Source organism: Hydra viridissima, unplaced genomic scaffold (assembly GCF_058129835.1).
Source record: "Hydra viridissima isolate aposymbiotic clone 2 unplaced genomic scaffold, HvirCarnegie_v1 scaffold_11, whole genome shotgun sequence".
Lineage (NCBI taxonomy): Eukaryota > Metazoa > Cnidaria > Hydrozoa > Anthoathecata > Hydridae > Hydra > Hydra viridissima.
This window is the reverse complement of record NW_028324310.1, coordinates 13,198,345-13,216,253: the sequence shown is the minus strand read 5'-3', so window position 1 is coordinate 13,216,253 and position 17,909 is coordinate 13,198,345. Positions and strand designations below refer to the sequence as shown.

The 17,909-nt window shown below is 28.6% G+C and overlaps 1 protein-coding gene and 1 pseudogene across 1 annotated transcript; one reads left to right on the top strand and one right to left on the bottom strand.

Moving 5' to 3' along the window:
• LOC149882277 (uncharacterized) overlaps positions 1 to 17,909 on the bottom strand; it is a 42,672-nt pseudogene that overhangs the window by 10,248 nt on the left and 14,515 nt on the right.
• LOC145190934 (leucine-rich repeat and calponin homology domain-containing protein 1-like) lies at positions 233 to 12,783 on the top strand. The gene is made up of 18 exons (XM_090066414.1): positions 233 to 424; positions 617 to 758; positions 1,986 to 2,112; positions 2,323 to 2,428; positions 2,582 to 2,721; positions 3,102 to 3,167; positions 3,557 to 3,624; positions 3,780 to 3,882; positions 4,102 to 4,293; positions 4,556 to 4,689; positions 4,770 to 4,859; positions 5,315 to 5,336; positions 5,493 to 5,546; positions 6,039 to 6,099; positions 6,370 to 6,464; positions 10,942 to 11,079; positions 12,075 to 12,152; positions 12,364 to 12,783. Exons 1-18 carry the CDS (start codon positions 292 to 294, stop codon positions 12,499 to 12,501), a joined length of 1,887 nt encoding a protein of 628 aa, XP_089922540.1. The 5' UTR covers positions 233 to 291; the 3' UTR covers positions 12,502 to 12,783.

Here is a 17,909-nt window from a genome sequence, read left to right as displayed (position 1 = left end):
TTACAATTTATGTGTGTTTGAGTTTGTGTGTGTATTAGGCATAGGTATCTTTCATTGATATAAAGAGTTGAGTATTTAGTATCAAACGAGTTAAGAATGTTGAATATTTTTTGCATATGTTAGCTTTTACATTTTTACAGTAACCTGCATAAATTGTTTTTATGATCAGGATACAACACCCATACTACATATGAGTGTTGTATATTTGTTTGTACAGCCATTTTTCAAATACTTAATTTCAGTTTTTATAGGAGTTATAATGACAAGAAAGTTACAAAATACAATTGAGCCATGAGTAGGGTTTCTTTGGAAAGATGTTTTGAGGATGCAGTTGATAAAGGGGAATTATTTGTTCAACAAAAAAATCTTAAAGCCTTTCCAATATATATTGATGACTATGATCTTGCTGATGTAGTTCATGTTGGTAAAAAAAATTTTTATTATACAATCTTTCTTTTCTGTCTAATAAAATAAAATTAGTATTTTATTTATTAAGATTTTTTTTTTAGAATAGGTAATGATAAAGTGCTTAAAAGATTAATTGTATCTGAAATATGTAATAAGAATAAATCTGTTATTATTTTTAAAAGATTTATCATGTTTTTATTTTTTAAAGATTTATCGAGGAACAAGTTCTCTGAACTTCCACAAGAGATTTTATCTTTTACCATGATGGAAAAATTGATATGTTCAAGTAACATGCTAAAATCTTTGCCTGATGTTAGTCATTTGAATGCCCTTTCCTATTTAAATATAAGGTAAGATAAAACATTTTTGTTTATAAAAATTTTTAAATTTGATAAGTATGGTAATGCACTCTTAGTGTTTTAGCTTCTTAAAAATAAATTGTATAGAGTTGTGTCACTTAAATTGAATTAAATGCATTTTAATGATAAATACAACAAAGGAATACTTTTGAATTACAGAGAACTAAAAGGTTTCAACTAAATTGCTATTATTTTTGAAAATGTTAAATATGTATTAATAAGCCTGTAGTACTTACAATTGTACTATTACAAAAGTACTATTACAATTAACTGTAGTACTATATAAATAAGGTATTCTATTCTTAGAGGGATAATGCTTTAGAAATTGATTCTAAACATGATATAATTTGACCATGATATAATTTGTATCAAACAGTTTCTTTAAACCTTTTTTTAATACCTTATTTCCATGTCCTTTTTTTTTTTTTGAATCCAATAGTTATTTTTTGTTAATAGGAAAGTAAAATCTGCATCGCAAAGATGTATGTAAATAAATTTAAATCATTCTTTAGTTGCCTTTTTAAAAAATTTTGTTTGAAATTTTTTTAATCTATTATATAAAAATAGATTTTGATTTTTGGCAATATTTAACTATGAAAACTAAATGTAGGTGATACAATATAGTTTTACACTTAACATTTTTTTATTTACCTCAAGTAACTTTTTTTTGATTTTTAACATTTTTTCAATTCAGGAAACTTTTTTAAAAAAATTTCCTGAATTGACCTATAACATCTATTTAAAAAGTGTACTTAATTGTTGTTTTTATGTGTTAAGAAGATTGAATTAAAAGTCATGTTTTAGAATTCCCTTTGACTACATTAAAATTGACATTGCTTTCAGATATTTTTCTTGAATGCACTTTTTAAATTTTAGTTTCAATTAAATGTAGTTACTCAATTATTATCTAATTACTTCATTTTTTTTTTCTAAGCTGCTGTCAGCAAATAAAGTGTTAAAGATTATGATAAAAAAGTTTCTAACAAGGCATAATTACTTTTTTTTTTTTTTACTGTAAAAATTTAGAAGTTGTTTTCTAATGCTGTTAATATTGTTGGACATATGATGTTGATATGATTGTTGGATTATGATTGTTGGAATATGATTGGTGGAATGTGATTGGGCAATATGTTTAAAGATTAGAATCAGACTCTAAATCAGTGGAAACTTTATATTTCATTTACTTGAAAAATGACAAAGTTTATTTTTATTTTGTAGTCAAAATCATCTTCAAAGTCTTCCAGCTCACATTTGCTCTTTACCGCTGAAGATATTAAAAGCTAGTTATAACAAATTAACTGTTCTCCCTAGTCAAATAGGACTTCTTTCAAAGCTGCAATCCCTTGTTAGTATATTGCATATTTTTTTACACCTGTCAATGTGCTGTAAATCTGATTAACATTTCATAGATTTTTATTTATCAACAATCAGGATAATTTTATGCACATCACTTGTACTTTTAACAATTACAGTATAACATTTTCAAATGTAGAGTTTTTGAATATATATTTAATTATTATAATTAATGCATAAAAAAACTAATTTCATTAATTAGGATGTTTCAAGTAATGAGTTAACATGTTTACCAAGCACAATGGGTGAATTATCTTCTTTACGCTTACTAAATGTGAGGCGGAATCAAATAACAACTTTACCTGATGGTTTGTTTATGTTAATGTTTATTATCATCTAAATCAAATGTTGTTGTTCTTTTTTTTATTATTTTTTTATTTTTATTTTTATTCTTTTCTGTTCATTGCAAAAATGATTCATCAATTTTTATTATAAAAAAATTTTATCAACTTTTGGTACAGAATTGAGCAAGTTAAAAAATCTTTCCTCGCTTGATTTCTCTTGCAATAAAGTAGCTGTAATACCACCAGCTTTCCGTTTGATATCATCACTTATTTCTCTTGATCTCACAAGTAATCCATTAACATCACCACCTGCACAGGTCAGATTCATTTTTTTTTTTTTTTATATGGCAATTGTTAAATAATAAAAAGTAAATTATTTGCTGTTTTGTTTGTCATGCATTTCAGTATAATGAAAGAAACAGTTTTTTTTTTTAGGATTCTGAAAGTTTTTAAATTTGTTTTTTAATTTAATCAACTACCAATAAATACTGCATCTTTCTAATAAATAACCAATAAATAGTTTACTCTAAAATGCAATTTGCTTTTTACTTTGTTTTTTGAATGAGAACTTCTATTTTCTTTAAAAAATTTTAAAGTTGTTTTTTAAAAAAATTTACATTTTTTATTCTACCATTCTATATCTATTATTTTATTATATAAAGTTTAGTTACTGTCAGTTTTTTATTTTTTCTTGTAGATTTGTTTAAAGGGCAGGCTGCACATTGTAAAATATCTAAGTCTTGCTGCTCAACAGCAAGAGAAGGTTTTTCAGTTTTTTATGTTCTTTTGTTAAACTATTTTTAACTACTTTTAAACTTTGTTTTAAGTATGTGTAAATTTTTTGTTTTACACACACCTAATCAGCAATACTGATGCACAGAAATGTGCAAGTGTGACCATATTTAGACTGTGTCTTTTTAAAACAGATTTTAATCAGATTATAAATAAATAAAAAAAAAAAAAACTTTTTAAAGAATGGCATTAAAAACCATTTTTGTAAGTCACTAATGCACTATTACCCTTTGTTATAAGTTATATGTTAGGAAAAGTTAATAAAAGTCATTGAAGTTATTTTTTACCTACAACCCTCAAAGTTTTTAAAATGATATGTTTTTATAAAGATGCATAAATGAACTTTGATCTAAATTTCAGAGATGGACAATGACATCCGAACCTCGAATTCAGAGATCTCCTTCATCGAATAGCTTATCTAGTAACAAGTGAGCTCTCTTTTCAATTTAGTTCAAAATGGACTTAATCATTTTTGTACTTAAAAAAAAAATTAACATGGATGTGATTTCATTAATTGATAAATTAACATATTTCTTGCATTAAAATTATTTTGTTAAGTTTATTAAGTTTTCTCTTATTTCAGTGGAAATGAAAAAGTTTCTTCATTAGAAAGAAATCATGATGTTTGTCATTTTCAACAAGATGATATTCAACCAAGAATGAGACGAGGCACAATCACTAATGAAGTATTTTGCTTTTTTTTGTAATTCATGTTTACAATGCTTTTTTTAATTCTTATTAAATTGTTGATCAAAATATCTTTAGTTATTGTAATTACTATCTACAAACTTTTGAAAACTCAATAGCTATTACATTCTAGCTTAGAAATTTATTTGGATGGTTCCTGTTTCTCATGTAACATACAAGTTTAAAAAATGCTAAATATTAACATTTTTAATACTTAGGATCAGGATGCTGATGTTGTTGACACAACACTGCAGTATAAACCTGCTTTCTCTTTAAATGATGGTGATAGTGATGATGATCTTAGAACCAATTCTATATTGCAATCACCAAATGCTACAGTTCAGCATAATTTTGGCAAATCAAAGGTGGATAATGCAGCATTAACTTCGACACCAAATGAAATGGGAAAAGTGAGTTTTAAAGAAAAGTTTGTTACAAAAGTTTTTTGTTTCACCTTTTGTAAATAAATAGTTTCACCTTTTGTAAATAAATTAAAAACTTCTTACATATGGTGTTTCTTGGTGGTGTTAATATGAAAATTTGTTTAATGGTATTTGTTAGATGAGTTGTTTTAAATCTGTTATGAAGATTTTAGCTTTTCAAAAATAATTAAGAATATCGTTTTATATTTAATTTTTCACTTCATTGAATTCTTTACTTGATCTCTTTTAGTCAAACAGTTTTCCTGTAGAAAAAGGAAAGCCTAAAATTGGAAACAAAGCACTGACTCTTAATTTATCTTCACAAGAGTTCAAAGAGAAGCAATCAACTATTAATGAAAGAGGAAAGCTCACACCTCAGGCAAAGTAAGTGATTCTTATACATTGCTTTATATTTAAATTAATGATATTTATGGAAATGTTTTTTAGAATTTGTTTCATTTTAGTAGTCCAACTGAACCTTTTGATATGAAGCTAGGAACTATGTCTCTTGATAGAAGAGCTAATCGTACCCAAACAAATGCTGAATTAGTGAGGTATTGTTTATATAAAAAGTTTTAATTCTTGTTATTTATGCCCTAGTTTTCACCAAAAATTAAGTAAAAAAAGTTCTAGTTATTTTATTTTTGTTTCTGCACTATGAATTAAATATAAGTTATTTTGATTTATCTATTTCATGAATTACATTGAAAAACATTTTATGAGTTTATTCTATTTGATTTCAAAAATCTTTGATTGTCAGATATTGTTAATCATGGATTATAACAGTAGCTGGTCATCCCTCAGATATCTCTAATACTAGAGATTGAATTCTGCGTTGTTTTACTAAGTCAAGTAGTTTATTTTTATCTTGTTACAAAGTTTGCATTTTGGCCACAAAAGTTATTAGAGTTTTGTGAAGAACTAGTAGTGATTTGATTTTTAAAAAGAATTCAATCAAGTATTTATCTTAAATTTAAAAAAAAAAAATTTTTTTTTGTTTGTTCTTTAGAGATGACACAAAAACAGAGCAGGTATTTTATTTATCAAGTTCACACCATTTTTTTTGTTTGTGAGTTTAAGTTTTTTTAATTAATGTTTTATTTTTTTTTTTTTGTTTTGTTTTATTTTGATTGTTAAATAAAATTTGTAACTGTTTTTATATATTTTTATAAAGTAATTTTTTTTAGTCACCTATATTGTCACCAAATGATATTCAATCAAGATTATTGCCTACTTCTCCAGTATGTTTCTCCCTTTTTTTAAATTTTTGCTTTTTTATTTTAATTTTCTTCAGAAAAAATGATGTACATAACAAAATGAATGCTAAATTATATGTAAAAAGAAGTAAGAATATTGTTGTAGTAAGTTGATAAAATGATGATAAACTTAAAAAATGATAATAAATTTATAAAATGATGATAAATTTATAAAATGATGATAAATTTATAAAATTATGATAAATTTATAAAATTATGATAAATTTATAAAATTATGATATCAATTATCAAAATTTAAACTACCATCTACCTAAATTAGTTTTAAAAATTCAAATCAATATATCTGAAGCTTGTATCTTAAAAGATGTAGAGAAAGAGTACAAGATTTAAAAGGATGAATCAAATAGTATAACAAGGTCTTATGACTTATTTGTAACATTGATGTTTAAAATAATTTTTTTTTAGCTAATACTTTTAAAAAAAAATTTTCTTTTTTTTTAAATGGTTGTTTTGTAGAAAACAGATTGTGTTTTTGAGGGAATTTCTCCGCGGAATCCACTCATTCAAAAACATAAAAGTATGTCTTTAAGTGTTTTGTTTTGTTTTTGTTTTTTTTTTTAAAAAAAAAGTTTGTCGTTTCAATAACATGTCTTTATTTTTAAAATATAATGATTTTTTTAGGCGTATACAATGTAAGCAAGAAAAGATTAATAATCTAATAGTAATTGGCTAGTTAATGTTTATCAATTGTTAAAATAAGACAAAGTATGATGAATTTAAAGCAAAAATTTGATTCAAAAAAGAAATTGTTGTCTAAGTAAATTATAAAGTAAAATTTTTTTTTAAGATACAAAGTTCTTAGATGCAGCATCAAGTTATACAATGCGGAGGATATTTGATTCAGCTAAAGAAGAATTTGAACAATTAGAAAAATTAAGAGAGGTTAGTTTTACTTATTTAGAATCCATCATCATCAACACCAACAACTTGATGAAGGAATTGTAATACTTAATTATGATTGAATAAAGTGGTAGAAGTTATATTTAATGACACTCTATATTAGAAATATTATTTGATGATAGAAAGATATGGCAATAGATAGTAGCTTTTGAATAGTGGTGTACATTATATGATATTTCCCATTTATTATTTGCTTAGATATTAAATTTAAAAAGCCACATCTGGTATTGAGTGAAAAGTTGAAAGTTAAAAAAGTTTCAATGATTGAGGAAATACAGTGGCAAGCAATAGTTTCTGGCCAGTGACATTTTATTCACTGATATTTTTTTAAAAAATGTTAATGATTTATAATTATTATAAGATGTTAGTATGAGATATAGGAAACAACATATAAAAAAGAGTATTTATGTTTGTGAATGTATTATTGTAATTGTTTTATTTACTTATGCAAGAGTTTCCGGCCATGTAATATGCATTGATGCATGTTCAACGACTAAAATTGTTTGGAAGACATTCAAAGATGTATTTATGAATAATGGCGTATTGGATGTTTACATATAGTTGATAGGTCATAGGAGCATAAGCATCACTTAAAATATACAAATTTAAATTGGTGAGAGAATAATAAGACTTTCAAAGGAAGGAAAATCTTTTCATGAAATTGCTTTGTTATCATTGATTGGTAAATCAACTTTGAACTATTTTGTTAAATACCATTTTAGATACGGTTTCAAAGATTATACATTTTCCATTGGTCTTGATCAAAAGAAAGAATGTTGCTATTTACAAGGATATTTTACAAAACAGTTTGTTATCATATACTGAATAAACAATGTTGGAGAATATCTAAGTTGTTAAAGTAGTGGTTTTCCTCTTCAAATACGAAAGTTTTAAGCTGGGCATCTCAATCACCGAACTTGAACCCAATAGAATACTTATGGGAAACAATAGATCATCAAGTTCAAAAACATAAATATTCAAATAAAACTGTAATATTAAGTCATTGAAGCAAGAATGGGATAAAACTCCACCTGGTTTTATTAAGCCAATATCACATCATTGTTACTGCAAAGGGTATGGCTACAAAAGTGCTGTTGTTACTGCAAAGGGTATGGCTACAAAAGTCCTGTTGTTACTGCAAAGGGTTTGGTTACAAAATAATAATATAAAAATTTAACTTAAGTCCTTTAAAGATAATGTGGACTAATAATTTTTCTTGTACTACAAAGTGCGCGGAATCTTTTGGATAACAATGTACAATAACATAATAAACATAACAATGACAATAGTAAATACATTCACAAATATCAGAAATATTCTTGTGCTATATTATTATCTCATACTAACATCTTTTAATGATTGTGAATAATTAAACTTTAAATTAGAGTGCAAAATGTCACTGGCCAGAAACTTTTCCATGCCACTGTATATAAATAATATAAAAAATTAAATGATATACAGAGATATTTTCCTAAGTAAATAGAGTAGAAATTTACATTAAAAAAAATTAACAATTACATACACTGCAGGCCAAAAGTTTCCAGACACTTGGATTTTGTTTAATTTTTTAATTCAAACTCCCATAATTATTTCAATAAAATTCAAATATCATATTTATTTTTTAAAAGATACATATAGTTACTATTTAAGAAAAAAAAAAGCCAAAAAATGAAATAAAAAAAATACTAAGAACACTATTCTTATTACACTGTCTTTTTGTCAAAAAATAACCCACGAGTTTTTATCCCTTTTTTGCGATCCGTGGCATCCTATTTATTAATTTATTTATTATTTCGGGTGTAATTGATAACCAGGATTCTTCTAATATTTGCCACAGGTGCTCTTTGGATGTTGGGCATTTTTGTCTGACCTTTCTGTCCAATTCTTCCCACATTAACTCTATTGGGTTCAAATCTGGTGATTGGGCTGGCCAGGTCATGATTTTGAGGGCACCATTATCCTCTTGTTCCTTTATATAATTCTTACATAATTTTGAGGTGTGTTTAGGGTCATTGTCCTGCATAAAAACAAAACCACGACCAATAGTTCTTAAGCCAGAAGGTATAGCATTGTTTTCTAGAATTATTTTATATTGTTCTTTTTTCATAATACCCTCAATTTTAACTAGGTTACCTACACCAGCTGAAGAAAAACATTCCCATACCATAACTGACCCACCACCATGCTTGATTGTCGGCACTAAACACTCTGGGATCATTTTTTCTTTTGTTGTTCTTCTGATGTAAATTCTACGCCTTTGTCCAAACAGTTTAAATTTGGACTCGTCGGTCCATAGTACTTTTCCCCAGTCTTCTTCTGTCCAATTTTGGTGGTCTATAGCCCATTGTAACCTTTTCTTTTTATTTTCAATCCGTAGCAACGGTTTCCTGACTGCTATACGGCCAGAAAGTCCTGCTTGTCTAAGACGTCGTTTCGTAGTGGTTAATGAAATAGATTTTGAACGACTCCTATTGTAGCCTGAAGTTATTTCCGGGGCCGTAAGTCTTCGATTTCTTTTACTCATCAATATTATACTATTATCTTCAGCTTTTGTTGTCTTCCGTGGTCTACCAGATCTTTTTTTGTCTTCAAAAATGCCTGTTTCTTTCCATCGTTTGATGGTATCTTGTATAGTACTTCTGGCAACTTGTACTTTTTTGCAAATTTCACAAACTGAATATCTTTCTTTATGTAATGTATTATTTCAGAACATTTTGCAACCGTTAAAGAAGGTTTTTTACCCATATTTTTAATTAAATAGTCGAATTATAAAATTTAAAAATTTTTTTGAAGATTTTTTAATGCAACCATTATTAATACCAAATGAAAACTAAACAAAACTAAATATTCTTAATCATTTTAGTCGGATATCATTATATTATAAATATTTCCTTCATGTTTCAACAAATAAATAACTTTAACAAGACCAAACTCTTAAGAGTAATGTAACGCTATATATCAAGTTAAAATAAGCAATTAAAAAAACAAACTTATTTATGTAAGTTTGAGGCCAGTAATACCTAATTACTGACCTCAAACTTACATAAACACTTAAAATTAGTAAGCTTAAGTATTATAAATTAATATTATTGATTAATTTAATGATACAGGATAGATTTTAGCTTTTTATATAAAAAATATCAAGTGTCCGGAAACTTTTGGCCTGCAGTGTATATATATCCTCAGGTTCTGAATGCTTTCAGCAATAGTTTTCTAAAACAACAGGCCTTGACAACATGAATGTTTGTCTGAATATTGCAATTGAAATCTGATAGAAAAAGCTTAATACAATATGCATCAGTTTCTTTTCCCTAATTTTATTCAAAACTAATGAAGATAGGAATAGTTTTATTCTGTATTTGAAACACACCTGTGTTAATAGGAAATATTGCTTTAAATCCTTATATTTATTAAGTCGTCATCAAGTAAATGCAGATGAATAACAAAATGAACAAGAGATTTCATGTAAAAAAAATGCATAACACACAAACATAACTACTGTATAAAAATTAAATAAAGTAATCTATCAATTAAAATTTGCCTCACTTTTTCCTTGCTTACCTTACTTGCTTTCTTTCCACTTTTAGGAGTGTTTATTATAGAGCATGGTATCAAAATATTTGAAAAAATTCTGGATTGTTTTTTGGTTATTTAAACCTACACTTTTTTGATATGTAATGAAAATATGAAATGAAAATAAAATTGCATAATTGTCCTGTCACAGCCTAGAAAAGTAGAAGGGAGAATAATAAACATTGGATACATTATCTTTAGAGACTTTATGTCATAAAATATCTAATATTCAAAGTATTTAAATAATCCCCATGCTTTAAACAGAAGTTGAAAGCATCATCTTGCATTTCTTCATCACTTCTTTGCATACAGTCAATATCATAAACTGATATTGATCTCCTTGTAGACAAAATCATTTTGTAGATTAAGTTATTGTGAGTAGTATTGTGAGTATGAGTAGTATAAGTATGATATGCAACGCAAAATAACTTGAAATAATAATAACAAATCATGGAACACCAAGTTTGAATACTTTTAAATTTGCATGGACATTTATTTTGTCTAGTTTATTTGACAAATTACTTAGAATTATATAATTAATTAGTTATTTTTTGTTATTAGTCATAGGCAGCATTGGCTCAAATATTTTAGTGCAGTTCAGGAAATAATTTCTAAATAAAAACATAAGAAATTTTCAACCAGCAGCCATTTTAATTTTATTTAATTTCTAATAGTGTGATTTATTATTATTATTTTTTCAAGAAACACTTAAACACCATGTTCGTAAACTTGTATAAAAAATGGTATCCTTTTTAAATGCTTAATAAAAAAATGTCTGCCTTCAGTTGAAAAGCTCAGCTTTATGTTGTTTGTTTTTTATAGAAGGCCATGGTTCCAGCATGGTACAAGTTACTTTTAATGTAATTATTAGTTTTTGTTGTTACAGGCAATTGAATCTAGGCTCCGAATCAAGTTACCTGATGACCTTCCAGCTTCTCTTTCAGATGGAATCGTATTATGTCATTTGGTAAACCAATTGCGTAAAGGAACTATTTCTGTAATCCATGTACCAAGTGCAGGAATAGTATGTTGTTGTCCTTCTTTTTTATATAATTGTTTAAGGTTAGCCTGTATACTTATTTTCTGTAGCTATACCTCTGATGGATTTTGTACTTGTAGCATCATTTGCTGCTTATAACATCAGTTGCTGCTATTTCCTTCACCTCAAATGATGTTAAACCTCAGTTATCTTTACATAATTTCCTTCACCACAAATGATATTAAGCCTCAGTTATAATTTTGAGGCATTTTATACTTTTTACAAAGTTTAAATTTTAAAAATAAACAAATCAGCTGTACCTTAATGCACTGAATAACCTTTTCTGCTTAAGTGACTTAAGTGCTTCATGCTGCATACCTGCTGACTGAGTTTGCAACAGTAATAATCTCCACGAAAAAATTGTTTTTGAGTATTACTGTTGCAAGATTACTTATGTAATTTTTTACATAAATCATAAGTGTGTATGTTATATTTTTCAGCTGAAATATGCTTGAAGTAAGATGTACAATACCTAAAATGTAAATCCTATTTAAAAAAAATTTAATACAGGAGGGTGGGAGGGGGGTGTTTCAACATAACCTTGTCCTATCCCAGTCTCCCATACTGGTTCTGAGTCAAAATTTACTTGATGAATTGAATTAACTTTTTAGTTGTAAAGTCTGTCTTATCTATAACAATCATATACTTTGAAAACTATTTTTCACTAAATCTCATCACTCATCTTGCAATCGTCTTTGTTAAGTTTTTTTTTTTCTTTCCAAAGGACTTTGGAAAAATTAGTAAAAAACCGAAACTGCATCTTAAAAAGGAAAACATCACAAAGTAATGTTAAGTAACCTCAGTTTTTTTCCAACTTTTGTTACTTGACAACAGTTAGAAAAATAGTACCCTATATTTCAGGACAAAAAACTAGGACGGAAAACCTTGTTGTATGCAATAGTTTTAAAAAAATAATATTTAATCTTATAGGAAAGTAATCTTTTTTTAACAGTTTGTTTTTTTTTGCTTATTTTTTCCAGCCAAAGTTAACCATGCCTAAATGTCAAATGAATGTTGACGCTTTTTTGGATGCTTGCAGAAAAGTTGGTGTAGAAAGGGTGAGTAACAAAAATTTTCTTTGCGTTTTTTAACTTCTGTCTATGAACGGCTTCTGATTGTTTTTAATTTGAATAGATATTGCAAGTAAAAAACTGCCGCTGAAATATTTCAACACTTGCGGTAATCATCGTGCGGTGATTTTTGTTCGCCTTGTTTTAATTTTTTTTTCTTTCGGTTTTTGTAACTATTTTCTTCCATTTGCGACTTTAGGGCGATCTTTGTTCTGCTGGTGACATTCTTGAAGAAAAGAGTCCCACTAGACTTTGTAAAACAGTTCAAGCGTTACTTTTAGCGCTAAATGCTATCCCCCCGCAAATTGTCATGGTAAAAGCTGCTTCGACGGTATAATGCGTTATATTTCTATCGTAAAAATCAATGTTGTTGACGTTTGATTTTTTTTTTTTTTTTTTTTTTTTGCAAATAATAAAATAGATAACTTTGTTTTGAAATTTAATCTTCTTCCTTTCCATAGAAAATCTTTTTAAATTTTTTTTTCTTTACTCTTTCGTGCCTTAAAAACTCTGGGTTCTATTTCATAATTTTTATGTGTAAATTTGCGATCTCATTTATTTTTTATCATACTGTTATATATACAAGTATAAATCTAAACAAGTATATAAGTTAGAATGATTTAAACTCTTTTTTCTGTTTGTCAACAACACTCAAAATTTCGTTTTTGAAGTTGAAAATAACTTTGGTTTTGTGAAATATTTATCTTCCAAATTTCGTGAATTTATTTACTGCACTCCGTAATTTATAGAAAAGTTTTTTTAAAGCCGTTCACGACCACGGCGCGATCAGCGTCTTTGTAGGATTTTTCTCTTTTCATTTTAATATAAAACAATAAAAATAAGTTTTTCATGCAAATTACTTTTTCATGATTTTAACTTTGCAAAGTAATTTTCATTTCCGTGTAAAAGTAAATTAATTTACAACATATGCTGCGAAAAAAAAGTTCATGAAATTATAAATAAATATAATAAATTTAAATAAAAAAATAAATATGATTCTACTCCTTTGAATGAAACTTTAAAGTTGTTTTTTTTTTTACTTGAAAACGAAAATTAAATTTACTTTTTAATGAAAATTCCACTTAAAAAAAGCAAATAAAAATAACCTGGATGCTTATACTAGAAAGAATTTTGAAACAGATTTTTATTCAAATATGTATTTTTTCATAACATCTATTTAGCCTGAAATTAATACTTCTTAATTTTATTCCTAAATCCATCATTAAGCCCGTTCTTACCTAGCCTTGAGTCCTTGAAAGAGATTTTTTACTTTTTGGCAGAACTTAAGATTGTCCAAGAAAATTAAAAAAGAGCATCCCCGTAATGTTGTTTCAAAAACATTTCAATGATTTAAGTTTCAACAAGAGTTAAGCTTTTAAGTAAATTTCGGTAGAAATTAAGATAAATGCATAATGCAACAGTAAGCATAGTAAAAAGTAAGTGAGAATGATATTTATGCAATAATCTTGCACCTTAAAACAGCCACATAATAAATAGTTTCGCTTCTTTAATGTCAAAAACAAGTAAAGGTATTAAAGAGATACAGATGTTACAGATATACAAACAATAGGTACAGATATATAGATATATACAAATATTACTGATACATACAGATAAATTTAAGTACAGATATCCTTGCCATGTGAAGTAGGATTCCAATAGTGGCTTCTAGGATTGCGTCTTCACACACAAGGAAGATAATTCATCGATGTTGCGTGAAACGAGTGTTATATGAAAACATTGAAAGGTTGCAGATTATGAAAGTAGGAAATGAAAATCCTGTTTTTGTGCAGATTTGAGACGAACAAGAATGCAAAAAAATTTATGTAAGAACACTAACTTCAAAAAAAATTATATGTAATGTTTCAAAAAAGAAAGGAAATAGAAGTAGAAAAAAAAGAAAAGGAGATCATGAACAAAAAAGAGCGTAGAGAAGCTATAAACTGCTTTAACGCTAAAACCGATTTTAAACACATTGACCTGAACGAGGAAATAGATTTTATTATTTTTGCTGAGAAGATCAGGCGCTCTGACTTCATAACACTTGGTACGACATAAAATCTACATAAAAACAATATCATTAAGAAATGTCTTAGACTAAACGTTAAGAATCTCATCAACTGAATTATTCGCAACACTTGCTAAAAGTGGAGTTGAAGTTCTTGTTAAAGAATGAACCATGTCAAAGTCAAGAAATATAAGGTTTAAGATTCTACTGCGTAAACTTCGACCGCGGCGTAACTTCAGGCTTGTGCCGAGCGAACGGCAAAGATGCTTACCGACTGGCCAATTTTGCCCTAAGAACAGTCCTTTGCTGAGCTTACAACTCAGAAAGGCTTTCTGAAACATTTCCGAATTAAAAAAACGCGCAGAGAGAGTGTGAGAGAGAGCTAAATTTGACTTTGAGCTAAAAGCAAAGCTTTCGCACTGAAACGGACGGGTTCTACCAGGCTCTAATATTTTGCCTGCAACGCATCTAACGGTTAACAAAGTGAGAAAGACCGTTTCACCTAGGGTTTCTTAAGTTTGTAATATTTCTGGCGGAGCTGTTGCTCTCACAGCAGAATTCTTTTTTTATCTTTTCTTGGTTTTTGCTTTTTTATTTTTTTTTCTCCCATCTCTCGAATGATCGTAGAATAGATTACTTTGGATATATTCGCAAATTGTACAACATCGATTTTGTCGCGCGACACTAACAAACAAAAGAACACTGCTCAAAACATTATAACATCACTACATTTTTGAAAAATAAAAAAAAATACAATCAGTATGGTCGTGGTGGGCATTCATCATACTTTCCGAGGCATTGTCCAAGACCGCGGTAACCAGCTTTAGCGCAAAAGACTAATCCGTATGGACATGGCATGCATATCGCTCTCTTGTTGACACATGCCACGTAGCCAGATCGAGGCTCGCTATCAATAGCGTAGTTGCCGTCAGCACGATAGATGCAGTCATTTGTAACGTCGACACCTAAAGTTCAAAGAACAGTTTAAACGGTGAGCATCTTTGCTCAAAAACAAAAAGCAAGTTTAGCGCGCTCTAGTCAAACACGCAGCTCGGTTAGGAAACAAAAGCGCAACATTGTTAGGTAAGCTTAGCTGAAGCAAGTTGTCAAGAAATCTCTTACCGACACAATAAACGCGCGTTGGATGGTAGCCGGTTTTCTTGGGCTCGTAGTCGATGTTCTTGGGCTCGTAGTCGGTTTTCTTGGGCTCGTAGTCGGTTTTCTTGGGCTCGTAGTCGGTTTTCTTGGGCTCGTAGTCGGTTTCCTTGGGCTCGTAGTCGGTTTCCTTGGGCTCGTAGTTAGTGTTCTGGTGTTCGTAGTCGTCGAAATACGCTACACGCCTCACGTTTGCTGTAACAGCCAGAACACAAGCCGCGATGAAAACTATCTTGCTTGTCATGATTGCTAAGTCGTTTGAAGGTTGTTTGAACTCGCTTGTACTTTGCGTTTGAACTTGTTTATGTTTGCACTTGCTTGTGTTTGCGAAGCGCGTTTTTATAGGCGTTTTCAATGGACACTTGTGGAAATAACAACTGCACTAATTTGCGAGTAATGCGCCAACAGAGCGCTGAAAAAGTAATAACGAGGTAACAAGTGCTTTGTTTGAGGAAACGCGTTTTGTTTCTGCGAAAATATCACGTCACTTTGGTGACGTGATATTTTTGTCAAAACGCATACTCAGACGACGCAAAGAGAAAGAAATAACAGCAATAACAGCAATAACAAAAAGAAGCAAAACAAATCAAACGAGAGCACACATAAATTGGCCAAAACATAAGAAGCTGATTAGGTTTATTGGCCTCTCATATAATAAGCTTATTGAGACATTTTAAGAAATTGTTTAGCGAAGAAACAGTTTCTTCAAGTTTTTAATCAAATAAGAAGAGTTTGGTACTTAACAGAACTTTTTCTATATTACGAGTTATGATTGAAATTCAGCGTGAAGCTTTATCTCTTGATTATGATATTGTTTTGAAATCGTTACTATAAGATTGAGTGATTCTCCCGTTAATGTGTCAAGTTTTTTCCAATTAAATACGAATTTTCTACGGGTAACAAATATGCAATTACTGCATATGTTTAGAAAAAAAACTGTTAAATTTTAAAATTTATTTGAAAATTCTTTTTTAATTTTGCAGGTTTTAAAACCTTTTTAATGAACTGGTTTATTACTTTCACTTGATAATTTATCCGAGCAGTTAACACGCAACTGACATTTTTCCCCATTAACAAACAAAACGTTAATCTGTGCTAAACAACATTTTCTTGATATTTTCAATTTATTTTTTATTTTATTACACATTTCATTCGATATATTTTTTAAGTAGATATATTCCCGCTTGATTCATTTTTGTTTGAGTTTTGGGGGGCACTTCATTAAAAAACTTTATTTGTATACTTCTGTAGGTAAAATTAGTTTTTTATATATTAAGATTTTATATATCATAAAACTTTTAAGACATATCATGGCTTTTGATTTCTCTCAATCCAGAAGTTTTAACTAGTGCTCATCACTCATCAAGATTTTATGAATCGCACCATGAATTTTATGTCGCACCAAGTACATTGACCAGAATTGGACATCTTTATAAACAGCCACAACAGTCTGTTTATAAAGATGTCCGATTCTGGTCAATGTACTTGGTGCGACATAAAATTCATGTGGTTCCTGTTTTTGTATTTGGCAATCGGCTGAGCAGGAGTGTTTTTTAAGTTACTTTTTTCAACTCCTTATATTTTAAAGAGTTCTTAATAACAGTAAGTCAAAACTGTAGCAGAGCTTTACCAACATTGAAGCAAAGATTGACTTGCACTCAGATGAATCATCCTATTAGAGAGGAATTGTGTCAAGAAGACTGAGTATTTCTTACAGCTAACATTAACATGTTCTGTTATTGTTTCCTAATTGGGATTAGGCAAATATGCTTGGGTGAAGAGGTCACTTAGCTGCTAATAAGCAAAATTAAAGTTTGAGATAAAGTTGGGCTTAACCACTCAATTTTAGGCTTACTGTGCTTTTTCCTTGGGTTAACGAATCACGTAGAAGTAAATGAGCAAGTCTAATGCAAACTCAATTACTCAATTTCAAAGTCAACTTCATAACTTTTTAACGATTTTGATTAACGAAACTTGGAGATTTTTAGTAAATTTTTTTTATCAGATAATCAGGACCGCTTTTTTTTTTTCGTCGAATCGAATAAAAAATGTTCCCCCGCAACGCACTACCACCTTTTGCTTTGTGATCGTTATCCAAACAATTCTCTTGCGTGTATATGTTGTTTTTGAAACAATACGTTGAACGTGTTTTTATATTTACACCGTTGGCCTGCTATGACAACTTACTTCTCAGAAGATTACAGTGCACAAAAATGATAACCGTAGACAAAGAGTGCGGAATGCTTTTTGGCGAGCCGCAAAATTATTAAATATAAAAAAAAAATTAAATAGAAATGGTTATAAGGATATATTGAGGCTCAAGTTTAGAAGCTTTTAGTCATGGGTTGCAAATTTTTACTCTTTAGATGAAATTAAAAAACTCAAACAAGAAAATCGGAAATTAAAAATTTCATTGCTAATGCTAACTTACCTATAATAAATGAGAGTTTTATAAGAAAATACATGCTCATGATAATTTTAAACACGTGTGTAAGTTTAATTTATTACTAGACACATTTTGGATTATATGGCGGGAACAGATTTCAGTCGAAAGGTTGGGAATCAACGCAAGTATTTTTAGT

Bases quoted from the DNA above. Each gene is read 5' to 3' on its own strand.
- LOC145190934 (XM_090066414.1), top strand. From the start codon at position 292: ATGAGTAGGGTTTCTTTGGAAAGATGTTTTGAGGATGCAGTTGATAAA. The intron at 2,722-3,101 runs GTCAGATTCATT...TTTTTCTTGTAG, and splicing joins TAACATCACCACCTGCACAG to ATTTGTTTAAAGGGCAGGCT. The intron at 6,100-6,369 runs GTATGTCTTTAA...TTTTTTTTTAAG, and splicing joins ACTCATTCAAAAACATAAAA to ATACAAAGTTCTTAGATGCA.